The sequence below is a fragment of the Pituophis catenifer genome, unplaced genomic scaffold (genome assembly GCF_029215685.1).
Source record: "Pituophis catenifer annectens isolate HBS135680 unplaced genomic scaffold, rPitCat1.0.hap2 SCAF_3, whole genome shotgun sequence".
NCBI classification, from domain to species: domain Eukaryota; kingdom Metazoa; phylum Chordata; class Lepidosauria; order Squamata; family Colubridae; genus Pituophis; species Pituophis catenifer.
Genome location: NW_027256883.1, coordinates 122,895,897 through 122,909,438, shown reverse-complemented (window position 1 = coordinate 122,909,438; position 13,542 = coordinate 122,895,897). Strand labels below are relative to the sequence as shown.

Genomic DNA, 13,542 nt, shown 5'->3' with positions numbered 1-13,542 from the left:
TAAACAGAGCAACTGAATAACACAGCGTCAAAAAATACTGTCCTGAAAGCAGAATTTTTAAAAACTTGAAATGAGGTTACAATGTTCTAAATTGCTGGTAGATAGAAGAAAGTGTATCTTCAATCTTTTGAAAAAAGAAGATTGTTGGTTTCAGACATCAATTATCTATTAAATATTATTTAATGTTTCATTCACAGTGCCTAGAAGTCTAAAAGTCTATTCTCATAGAATATTACATATAATGCCTTGTGATATTTTTATTATAATTAACTTTCAAACAGACTTATAATTTACATCCCATCATAAAAAGATAATTAGAGTAAAAACTAATGAGGATGAAATTCTCATTAAATTCAGGTCAGTCTAATTCATAAAATCTTTTAAAAAGGAAAAACCAGACTCTTTCGATGTAAGTAAACTTTTTTTGACAAACCCTTTCTGTAGAGAGAATTTATTAAATAGAAAAGCAACTTCTGGAAATAATAATGCATGTGTCATAGTGATCCTCAAAAGACTCTTTGCAGAAAACCTCAAATTACCTAGTAGTTTGGGAAGGAAAGCATAGGAAGAAATGTTCTTCAGCTATCCAGGTTGCACTACAAAATAGATTTTAGAATAGAAAAGCAAAAAAACAAAAGTGATATTTTTAACTGAAATTAAATGATAATTAGTACAATTCATTCAGAACTAGAGTAGTGGATCCTTCAGACACTTCAGAACATCATTTCTATATTCTAGAACTTTGATCATTTTTTAATGTATTTCAGAGTTATACTCCTGCTGGATGAGCTGCAGTTCTGCCCCAGTGAACAGGTTGTTGAGATTCTAATATGGCTTCCAAAGCTGACACTAGTACTGTTAAGTAAGTGGAAGTGTATTCATTTCAAACAAGTAGTTCATACCGTGTTTCCCTGAAAATAAGACCCTGTCTTATATTTTTTTGAACCCTGAAATAAGCGCTTGGCCTTATTGCCATGCGCTCAAAAGTCCAATTGGGCTTATTATCAGGGGATGTCTTATTTTGGGGGAAACAGTAGTTTAGAATGAAATATACTAATCAGTAGTCACCAAAAGGAAGAGGAGAGACAGGCAGTAGAATATATTGGTATTGTTAAAAGAAAAGAGAAAAAGTGTACCATTTCTCAAAATGTTCTCTGAATTATTTAATAAACTTGAATTATTTAAATTGCTCCAAAAATTTATATACCTATGTATATTAATTATAATTAATTAATTAATTAATTTTCGTGTGTCTAACACCTCATTTAAAAAGGATGTGTTTGGTAAGATGATTACAGGTAATCCTCGACTTAAAACCACAATTGAGCCCAACATTTCTGTTGCTAGCAAGGCAGTCATGTCCCATTTTATGACCTTTTCCACCACATTTAAGCAAATCCTTGCAGTTCTTAAGGGAATCATGTGGTCATTAAGCGAATCTGCTTCACCCATTGTCAGAAGTCAGCTGGGAAATGGTGATCACATGACCTCAGGACAGTGCAACTGTTATAAATACATGCCACTCAACAAACACCTGAATTTTGATCACATGACCACGAAAACACTGCAAAGGTCGTATATGTGAGAACTGCTCATAAGTCATTTTTTTTTCCACTGCCATTGTGTTATGGAATGAAAGACTGAAAAACATTCCTGGGTCAGCCAGATACAGTTTATTGCGCAGGTTCAGAGCCAGATTTGTACCTGAAATTCTGAACCCCGGAAAGCTCTGATACAACTGCTTATATATGTTTCCAAGACAAAGGGTTTGGTGAGCTCATGCATTTTTCCATATATGGTTAACATACACTTGTTATATGATAATTGACACTTCCTAATTACTAAACCACTATTTTCTAGTTTATAAGATTATCTTTAGCTAGACAACCTTCCTTAGTTCTGTAATTACTAATACGGGAGATTTATTGCTGTCCTTAGGTAATAAGTAATTCTTTGTAACATACATGTCCTTGTGTCTTTGACAGTGAGGCCCCTCAGATGTTTTCCATATGGCTGTCCTTCCGTGACAGCTAGGCCTCATCATAAGATATATTACCAATAATGGGATTTAGCTGATTTTTAATGTAATCTCCAAACAAGCACATTTCTCCCTTATAATAATGTGAATAGAGAGGGTCCTTTAGTGTTCATGTAACTGACCCTGTATGATTCCTACTTTATTCACATTAATTGTAACTTTGAACAATCACTGAATGAATGATTGTAAGTAGAGGACTACCTACCGTATTTTTCGGAGTATAAAAGGGAGTGAAAATTTAGGTGCGTCTTATACACCGAATATAGCCCTGCCCACCCACTGGCCCCCACTCTTTGGCCTCTGCCTCGCAGCAGTTACCTCCTTGCAAGCAAACAACAAGAAAAAACAGCCCCTTTCAGCTTCAGCATAGGTTAATTAGCACAAGTTGATTAGATCGGCCTCCCGACTCTCAGCTGATTTGCTCTCAGCTGTTTTGCGCAGGGCTCTGCTGCTAGCTGCAAAGTGCTGGAGCAGATTTTTTTTTTCCCTAGCTGTGCTGAAAAAACAAAACTGAAAGTAAAGCAGGCTCTTTGCTGCAACGTGACAAAATGAGGCAGGGAGAGATTTCTTTTTCCTTTTGCTCACCAAAAAAGGTAGGTGCAAACAATGGGAAATTTAGGGCAAAAGAGAAGAGTTCAGGACTTTAAAACACAAAAGAAAAAAAGCTATTTAACTAGGGAATTGTAATAATTGAGATACTATTAATTGCATATTGTGTTGAAAGCAGAAATGGTTAAGTTGTGGTTTGGAGGAATATATGGGGGAAATTATTTGGTTTATTATTATTGGTAAATCTAATTAATTGATTTGTAAGAAATTGGATTGCATGGAAATAATTGGAATATTCATGTTCATATTGATTAATATACAAAAAAGATAGTTATATAACTAATTGATTTATATTAAAATGTTGAATTTGTATTAAACAATTGTAATATTAAATAATTAACCAATGTGAGGATGGATATAAAAATAGATGACAATGGGAAAGAGTATAATATAGAATAGAAGGGAAAAATTGAATTTGATTAAGATTAGAGATGAGAATGAAGGGTAATATTGGTTTTTTTTAAAAAAATAGATGAGGAATAAATATGGCAAAAATGAAATATAGAAATTGTAAATTTAATTGAAATGACTAAACACTGTTTAAATTTGTGAACCAGCCAAATACTCTGTTCAAAGAAAATACATTGTATGTTAGTATGTGTGTTTGTCTAAAAAAAAAAAAACTTTAAAAAAAAAACAACAACCACCAAAAAAGGTAGGTGCGTTTTATACTCCGGTGTGTCTTATACTCCGAAAAATACGGTATATATGAACCACATATTATTTAACACAAGTTCTTTAAAATGCACCCATAAATATTCATCCTGTTATACATATCAATGTACATTCTTTTATTATATCAGAATGATCACTCTATTAATTTTCTGAAAATCCAAACACTTTTCTTTCATTAAACATTAGTATTCAACAGGTCTAGCCACTGAAAGTCCCTTTTCTAGACATAGTGTGGACTCTATTGTAGGCTCTATTGTGACAGCAGATCCTCCTTGTACTCATTTAAATATTTACAGGCAAGCAGCATGCATCTTGCTATAAAGCTGTGACCATGGTTGATCTAATGAACAGAAAAAGTTGGTCATAAAGTACCATTGTAATGCTCTCTACTTTGTGTTTTAACTATAACTTTCTGCCCTCCTTTTAAAAAGAAGTGTACCTGAAAATACATGGGGTACATACAAGTATTGAATAGCAGCATTCTTTCTTATATTGGGGGACTGAAGATCAATTTCAGTGTTCCGTTCTGTTTATAGTTAGTAAATTAGTTACAGATTTAGTGCTTTAACTTTTCACTATGTCAGATTTGACAAGGTCCAATATTTTATTTATGTGTGTGTGTGTACACACTCATATATATTCCCTTTTAATTATCCAGGGCAGTACCTCCTAGTTCTCTCACTGATTCCAAAAGTTGGTGTCTCTGGCCTCTGCATTTTTTCTAGTTTACCAGCATCACTTTGTAAGAATAGTGTACGTTTTCCTTATGCTGCAAGACAAAGAGCAACAAGAACCCAATACAATTGATGCGATCTTAGCGTTAGTATGTGCAATATATTTTCAATAGCAGCAAAACTGTCTTCTTAGGTTTAAACGAATTGAAATGTTTTTCACACCTCTGCTATGCATTAGTCATCCTTGAGGTTAATTTAAAACATTGTTAATCTGAGGGGGGAAAATATAGCAGATAACAGGATAGTGTTCATTTGTACCATGATCCATTTTTTTATTGGAGGGAAGACCTGTTGAATTCAGTGAAGCTTACGCCTTAAAAACGCTTAAGATTATTTCTTTTGCTTTTACATTGTTCAAATAATTACCTTATAGAAACAGTTAACTGATTTTCTAAAATTTACACAGGTTCCCTCTCCAATATGTACAGTTGCTGTTGCTTTGATACCTTGCTTCCTCCTTTAAAAGACTGTATATGGTACATAATTGTGTGTATGTGTGTGTGTGTGTGTGTGTGTGCATTTATTTATTTAATATATCAAGTAAATCAATTACTTCACAAACTTCTAATTTAATATTTTTTTTAAAAAAATGGAGATTTTTTTGGGGGATGGGTGTGGTTAAACTTCTATGAATATTGGAATAGGCTCTCCATTGTCTAAATGAATCAGACTCTAAACTTTTATCTGAATCCATGGTGCTTAAATATAAATGGAAAAGATCACAACTATAGGGAGAGGACCTATACTGTAAAGGCCTTTCTGCATAGATTATGAACATAATAACTCAGTAATTCTTTTCCAAAACTATAGTTATAATTAGACCCAATGGGGGTCTCTGTCTTTGATCATATCACAGTAACTGTGACTTTACATTGGAAAATGTCACTACTGTGAAGGTTTATCACCTGTAGAGCTAGTCTTTTCTCTGATGCCATGTTCAGCTCTCATTAGCATTATTCAGAGTTCCATTGTTAATTAGACTGATGCTTCAATTACAATAATCATTGTCAAGAATAATCATGGCTGCTTATCTGAAGAAAAAAGAATATTCACTGTTGCTGATTTTTTAAAAAACTTGACATTTGTTTTAGTAATGCCTTTTGATTTTCATAGATAAATACAATACTAGCTGAGATGAGGCATTTTGCATAAGCTGCACTCAGTGATATTTGCAACCTGTGAACTTGTCTGCAAAATAAGACTTACTAATTCTCTATTAACTCTAATACAATTCTTCTGTAAAAGCAAAAATACTCTGGTTCTGAGAATTATTGGCAGAATACTTTCTTCAGTTGTGGAGCTCTTCTTCAGTTCCCATAGTTTTTATCTAGACACTATTGAGCAAGAACCTCATATGAGTGCCATGTGTATCTGTACAGAACTTATTGCATTATATGCTAACTGGATGAAAAATACATATAAAAGGAATGCACAGTCTTCTGGGGCTCAAGAGCCATATTAAGTGTAAAAGCATATGAATATTTGCATATTTATTCACACACAAATGTTAGTCTCTCTTCCATTCATACGTCACCTAAAAATTCCAATTCACTGTTTCAATTTTCATTTTATCCATCCTGACTTCCCATTGTGTCCTTTCTTCTTTTCCCAACTTTGTGATAAACCCCTTGAAAAGCAGATTATGTTTTTAAATATACTACGGACACTTATTTATAACATACATTCTTGGGTATACTATCTTAACTTAGGCTATATAACATTAGTTCTGACTCTGAACTTCTTCAGAGATAGATACAACTCGTAAGCTGCAGTATGGTGATTTTATAAAAGCATTGTCATTACCATTTAGTTGAACCATTTCTAGCTCATGATAAAGTACAGCATTAGTGAAATCTCTTCTGGCAAGAGAAAAAACACATGGTTCTGAGTTTGGTAGCACAGAATAAATGGGGTTACTCTAAGAGATAAGCTAAATTTAAAAACTAAAAGTTTTTGTAACTCAACTGAAAGATATATATTCATCGTTATCTGAGACACCCAAGCACATAGTATAATGGTGATGGTGGCAAGAAATCTACAGAAAAAGAATCTCACAATACTTACTGTAAAATAATTAAAGCTTATTTATGTCAAGAGGCCTTGGGAAAAAAAGAGAGCATAAACCAATTTGCATTAGCACTTACCAGCATCCCCTGCTTTCATTTCAATTAACAGATCAGTAGGTGTACTTTGCAGTTAAAAAGATAAACTATCAAGAAAGAGCATGATTTTTTTGGCTGACCTGCAGACACCAGAGCTTGCCTGCTGATTAGGTTTGTACCTCCCTTTACCAATTTCTGAAGTGTTAAATTAACTGTTCTTCTCTGTCAACACAGGTCTCGGCCTTGAAAAATCAACTGAAGAAGCAGTCCACAGCTACTGGTGATGGAGTAGCCAGGGCGTTCCTCAGAGCTCAGGTGGCCTTGTTTGGTTCCTACAGAGATGCACTAAGATACAAACCTGTAAGCTATCGTTTATCATTCAGGGATCTATTTTCTAATTCTAAAGAATGTTTGCACATTTGAATTTTATCTATCTCACTGCAGTTAGAAAAGACCCGTGTTGAGCCATGTTATTTTTGGAAAGCATTATACAGTAATCAGATGAAGAAGAAAATTATTATTTAATTTTTATTATATACCTTTATTATTTTTATAAAAGACTTAAGTAAATGACTCGGGCGTATTAGCTATGTTTGCCAATGTGAGTCATTTATAAATAGTCCTCCTCCTATTTTCCACACAATAATTCTGTGTGAGAGTCAGTGTCACCCGGCAGGCTTTCATGCCTAAAGCCACTCATGGTTTCCCAGTTTCTAGTTTGGTGTCTTAATCACTAAACTAAACTGGCTCTAAAAATGCTTAATTTGCTCTTCATTTGTTTCACTTCTAATGTCAGTGGATAAATCACTTGAAGAGTGGAGAATACAATGTCAGATTTTGATTTTCAGGTTGCAGCAATGAAGTTCATGTAGTCCGAATTATGTCAGTGAATAAGCCAGTATTATTCCTAACATATATAATTTATTTATTTAGCTCCCAGTTGTTGGTTATTTTATTTATTTTTTATTTTTTATTTTATTTTATTCACACAACTGTTTTAGTTTTTTTAATTAACTGCATAAATAGTCTATATTTACATGCATGATACGAATATGAAACATTCTTTAAAATTATACATAAATACAGCAATTAAAAGCTCTTTTAGTTCAGTAAATATAAGCTGTCCTGAAATTTATATCTTTAGCACTGAATGATCTTCATTTACCATACTATCTTTCAGTAAAATGGTGCTTTTTAAGTTGAATCTGTGATGACATTGTTACTTCATAATTTAACACAGGACAAAAATTACACTAAAATAAAATGGTGAAATAGAATCATTAAAATAAGGATGCAAAAGCAGGGACAGCATGAAATGTGAATGGCAAAAATTAAATAATTTTTTATTTATTTTAAATAATAAAATAGAATTTTTAAATTGTCCCACAGTGAATTATCTCATGACAAGTTGGCCATGGTTAGTTGACTGTGGTGATTGGCCGCAGTGAGTTGGCTGTGGCAAGTTGTATTTTAAATGTATATGATTGTATTTTAAAAGTATGTTAATTATGTATATTACAAATATATTTCCAATGTATGTAGCCTTTTACCCACCTTACAAAACATACAGCCTTTTAGAGCTTGGTTGTTAAAGTTTCTAAATGGCCCCTTAAGATTTCCTTAACCCAGTTTCTCTTAATTTAAAGATTTAGATTATCCCTTCTTGCATCATATCCTTGGACATTAATACTATAGGACATTAAATAACTGAAACAGAAGATGGTACTCTTTTTGGCTTTGAAATTTCTCCAATTTTTCAAACTATAATTGCCAAGCCTTAGTATTATTTAAACAAAACTCTTGTTATTTTTTTTTTTTTTCAAGTTAAGTGGTGGGTGGTTTTCACCCTTGCAGAGGTTCCAGTATCTTTTGTATGGCTTTATCTTTTTCTTGGCTAGGTTTCTGAAATGCTGCCAGATTTTTTAAAGTGAAGTATAAATCAAGTTAGTTGTTTATGTTCTTTATAATCTTTTAATGATATGGTTTTTGAGAAAGGTGATTTGTTTAGTGTGTTACAGTATTTTTCTTCTTCCTGCTTTATCATGAAGAATTACACATTTATCGCACATAATTTTTCCCTTCCCAAAATATTTCACACAAGCAACTGGATTTTAACTGCTCTTGTTTTCTTGATAAGTTTTGTACATAATAAATGTGGGCATATTTTTGCCATCATTTTTCGTCCACTAACTTTAACCTAAAAATGAGGACTGACATGAATAGTATTAGAATAACTCATTAAAGCAGAGACTTTAAAAATAGGAAGTGTGATATATATTCTCCAACTATTTTGCCTTACTGGAAGATTCTCAGAGAACACCTCTTTTCCTTCCCCACCTTCTGTGACTGGCAGAAAATCTTCCTAGTCAGATAGAGGCTCTCACTATCCTGGGAATATATTTCTGTTAAAAGTTATCCTTGTGGCAAAGGAACAAGTGAAAATGTTTTGCTGCAATGTCCATTTTATAAAGATTCATAGTATGTTTTACAATTTAAGTAAATTGCTAGGGCATTCAAATCCATTCTAAATGCAGCTATTATAAGTTTACTAATATGACTCAGTTTCTTTGAATATTGGCAAATTCTGTTTTACTGTTTGTAAAATTTAATGTAATTATGGTTTTTTTTAAATTCATTTTATTTTGTGTATTTTAAACTTTTGCTTTTAATGGAACTCTGGCCAGTGAGCACAAAGTTTGTAGTGTACATGTGACTGTAAAATGGCCCTTAAATATTTTATTGAATTTCACCTAAATTCAACCTTTGTAAAATGCCCTTAAAGAATACCAGTTGTAACAATTTGACTATGGTATGTTAGTCAAAGACCAAAATTCATAAGTAAGCTAATTAATAAAGCAATTATTATAAACCATGTTCTAATTGTGAATGAAAGGAATCATAATACATACTGTTATCTTTTTAAAGCAAAGATATCTACTGAGCCAGCTTTGCGTTTGCTTTTAGTATAATTATAGGATTTATCTTATTTTATGCTCATGATAATGATTTATTCTGAGCTCGTGTGTCAAAAGTTATTTACAATTATATTAAGCAGCTAGTTTAAAATGTGGATGGAGCTTAAAAAGAATGTGGCCTGCTGTGCCTGCTAGCCCATGAAAAGGAGATGGGGATGTACAGAGTTCTGTAATAACTGTTATCAAGCAGACAAATATATTGTCTGGCCAAAAAGGAAAAAAATCAGTCTGATATTAAAAATATTAGCAGTCAGCTCCTCAGTGCAGAGTCCATAATAGACCTTGATCAAAAATATACTTTGACAGTATGTTGGAAATATTGGTGGATTAATTGGTGGAAATATTCTTGGATTAAGGAAGAAGACAAGTTGCTGTTTAACAGTTTTTTTGTTTTTTTTAAATTTTGATTTATATGCCGCCCTTCTCCGGAGACTCAGGGCGGCTTACAGTGCGTTAAGCAATAGCCTTCATACTTTTGTATATTTATACAAAGTCAGCTTATCGCCCCCACAAACTGGGTCCTCATTTAACCTAACTTAGAAAGGATGGAAGGCTGAGTCAACCTTGAGCCTGGTAAGATTCAAACCTGCAGTAATTGCAGGCAGCTGTGTTAATAACAGGGTGCTTTAAACCACTGTTTATGGGGATAAATGGGGATAAAATAAACTGTGCCTTCAAGAGCTCTGCAACTTCCATTCTCATGTACAGTAATGGCCAAAATTGTGGAAACCTTTTGGGAAACGTTTATTTTCTAAAACTAGCTAATACCGGTAACACCACTTTTTTTTGGAGTAGTACCATAAAATTATATATCAATGGAAAGAAAATTTAATCAAGAATGTAATGCAATTACTTTTATGAAGGATTCGCTATTAGAATAGCAGTTACAGTATAAAGAAGAAAAGTGAAACACGTAGGAAAAACAAGATATACAAAAATTAGCACCATGTCAGTTAATACTTAGTTGGGTAACCTTTAGCATGAATTACAGCCTTACAACGTCTTCCCATGGAATGAACCAAGTCTTTTAGTTCTATAGCTGTTATAATGTGAAACCAAGATTGAATGATTGCTTCTATTAACTGGGTTTTATTGCTGAGTCGCTTCTGACTAACAAGTTTCTTTAGTCGGCTCCATAGATTTTCAATTGGGTTAAGGTCTGGGCTATTCCCAGGCCATTCCAGCAGTAGAATATAATTATCTTGAAACTCCAAAAAAAAAAAAAAAAAGTGGTGTTTTTAGCCATCAAACCTCAAAAATACACTTTTCCCAAACTGTTTCCACAATTTTGGCCACTATTGTAATTTCAAATGACTTTTAGTTCTATATTTGAAACATTAGACATGTTAGAGGAAAAGGAATGAACTCTTTGAAAAGGGAAACTTTAAATCTTTGAATTGGCTTGATGTAATTACATTGAAAACTAATAGAGTGGTGATTTCCTGTTGGTCATTTTTCTAAAAAAGATTATTAACATAAAACAAGCAGTTACAGGAGATGATTATGAAATGTGTCAGAAACACCATAATTGGATCTTTTATTTTCCAAAGGAGGTGAATCCCTAAGTGTAAGTGTTATGTAGCAATATCCCAAGATGATATAATGGTTTCAAGACCTGTGCAATTTTGCTGGTTCACATATGCCAAAAGGATCTGCGTGCAAGATGCAGGGAATGAGTTGTGATCTATTGAATTCCTATCTCTAGCAATGTAAGGTATCCAGCAGTCCAATTGTTTCCCCTCTCTCTTGTATTTACTTGCATTTCTGATCCCAAAAGCTGCATATCAAATCATAATGATTTGTTATCAGTAATCCAAATAGACCATAAAAGGTCAACTTGATTATGAAATAGTTAATCCTAATCAGATTTCTGATCCTTAGCAAGCTTTGTACAGACACTCCTAGAAGAATCCTCTTTTAGGTATTTGCATCTTAGCAGTAGGATCAAGAATTAAGAAAATGTCCATCAAGGAGTAGGAAGGACGCAGTGTGGAAGACCCTTACAGTAGTATTTTTTTCTTTTTCTGTATTGTAGTGCCAAAAAATTGTAGACCAAAATGTAAACTAAAAGTCAATGTATATAACAAGTCCAATATGTTTGGGGAAAGTGCATTGAGAAATGATTTGATGGTTATAGTATGACTAACTGTCATTATATTAGTAGTATGTAAATGTTTGTTTGTACATAATCTTGGCTTTTTTCTTGGAGATGTCTATGGGGACACAATAAAGGAGAACAGTAGTCTTTAAAGATAGGACTTTATGCAAGTGCCTAATATGTAACATCTTTGAATTACTTTTAAGTGTTTAAGTGACAACTGGTTTTAGTTTCCATGACTCATCTCAAACAGACCTCCACATAGAGTCAGTGAATTACTTGAGTTTCTGGGAAATTGAAGTAATATAGTTCCCAATGATGGTTAATTAATGGGATTTAGAGGAAGTACTAGGTATGCACTAGTAACTAGCCTGTTTCAAAGTAGTTCAAAGAAGCTTCTGTTAAAATAGCCCTTTTCATTTCTTAAAATTATTCATGTTATCTGTTAATTTTCTATCCAATCTACCAGAGCCTGAGGTAGTTCTTACTTTATTTTTGAAGTTTCGGGGGTTGTGTAAACATTATAGGCATAAAATACTCCTGTCTTTCATTTCATTTTCAGAAAAATTCATTCAATTCTTTTCATAAAGAATTCTAGCAAATCGTTTGTATTGTAGCAATATACATCAGATATTAACAGTCCATAATTAATACAGATTTACTGTAGAAGGTGATCGATACATAAAACCCTAAATTATCTTTGACTTTTAATAGTTTGGAATTAAAGACTCAGTTTTTAATTCTAAGAGAATTGTCCAATGCAGATTTTCTCATGCTAGTCTTATTGAACTGAATTGGTGAACTTGTTTCTGGTTGACTGGTACAAAAGTATTCTGATTGTTTTTATTCAAATTATTATAGCAGTGGTAGTAGTCTTGAGGGAGGACTTCAAATATATAATTTTACATTTGTGGTGTTAGAAAATCACTTTGAACAACCCTTTAAGCTTTGCTTCTATTATATTGCGGTATGATTCTTTCTGGCATGTGAGCACCCAACTTAAATATTTTTAACCCTATTTTTAACCCATGAATAATACACAGTTTTGTTTAGCTTTATGACTTAAAAATAAATAAACCTTAACTGGATTCTTTTGAAAGAAAGTATCTACTATAGTACTATTTATATAAACTATTTGGGGAATATTCAACATTTCTGAATAATTAAATTAGCTAAATGTGAATGTATCCAGCAGAGAATTAAACAGACATGAGGATTTTATGGAAAATCCTTAGCTAATTTGCATAATCAAAATTCGAATAATCCATTCTGGATTATTGGGCACACTATATTTTATTACAGAATCACAAGAAAAAAAAGGCTTAGTAGAGACCCACTGGGTCACATAGGGCAACTTGTGGCTGTGAAAATGTGCTTTTATTTTTTTTAGTTTTTCAGTATTTCTGATATATTCCCCAAACCATAAAACAAGATCCTTCACTTGCAGAAAAGATGAATTTTTAATTGAAGTAATGGATTTTTTTTTAATAATTAAAATGGATGTTAATTATTTCTAACCTTTTTCGTGTCCATGATTATCTATTGATTGACTGTTTTTTTTTCTGAGCATAATGATTTTAAAAACGCTTTACAAAATAATTCATTTTGGGCATTTGATTTTCCTTACATTTAAAACACACTAGTATTCTGTCTATGCATCATAGGGATTTTTTTTTAGTATGAAAAATAAGTTAAATTTACCAGGTATAAAAGTATTGATTGTGAGTACTGCTATATGCAAAATAATTGGTGTACTGCAAAGAAATGTTAAATGGAATTGTTTACAAAAATGTATATTTCTTATCTTTTTCAAATTTAGGGAGAGCCTATCATTTTTTGTGAGGAAAGCTTTATCAAGCATCGTTCCAGTTCTACTAAACATTTTCTGGAAACTGCAGTGAATCTCCAACTTTTTAAACAGGTATTTCTAAGATTTTTGACCTAATACCATTCTAATGCATGTAGCATATGCATATTCAGGGACAGAGAAATGGATACAACATTATCAATATTCAGTTTCTGAATTTTGAAGTAGTGAAGGATTTTTATGATCTGAGGAGAAACCAGAATATAGCCAGGATAAATTATTGTACATTTCTATTATAATCCCAAAAGATTCTTTCTAGTGACAACTCTTTGAGGTAATAAGAAATAAACCTGCTTCAATTAAAAGGTCTTGGGTTTCTTCCAATATATTTAACTGTATTTCTATTTGGAATCATCCCTACTCCTCTCCTGTGAGCATCCAAAATCTGTGTTGGCAGATTTTCTAATCCTCTAGAACAAATCTGGCAGGTATGTGGGAAATTAT

At 32.6% G+C, this 13,542-nt stretch overlaps 1 protein-coding gene across 1 annotated transcript in view; it reads left to right on the top strand.

Annotated features, from left to right (window-relative positions):
• Positions 1 to 13,542, top strand: part of DENND1B (DENN domain containing 1B) — a 207,076-nt gene that overhangs the window by 154,645 nt on the left and 38,889 nt on the right. The window contains exons 13-14 of the mRNA XM_070939310.1: positions 6,393 to 6,518; positions 13,051 to 13,152. Coding sequence (XP_070795411.1) covers positions 6,393 to 6,518; positions 13,051 to 13,152 — 228 coding nt within the window. The remainder of the gene's footprint in view (positions 1 to 6,392; positions 6,519 to 13,050; positions 13,153 to 13,542) is intronic.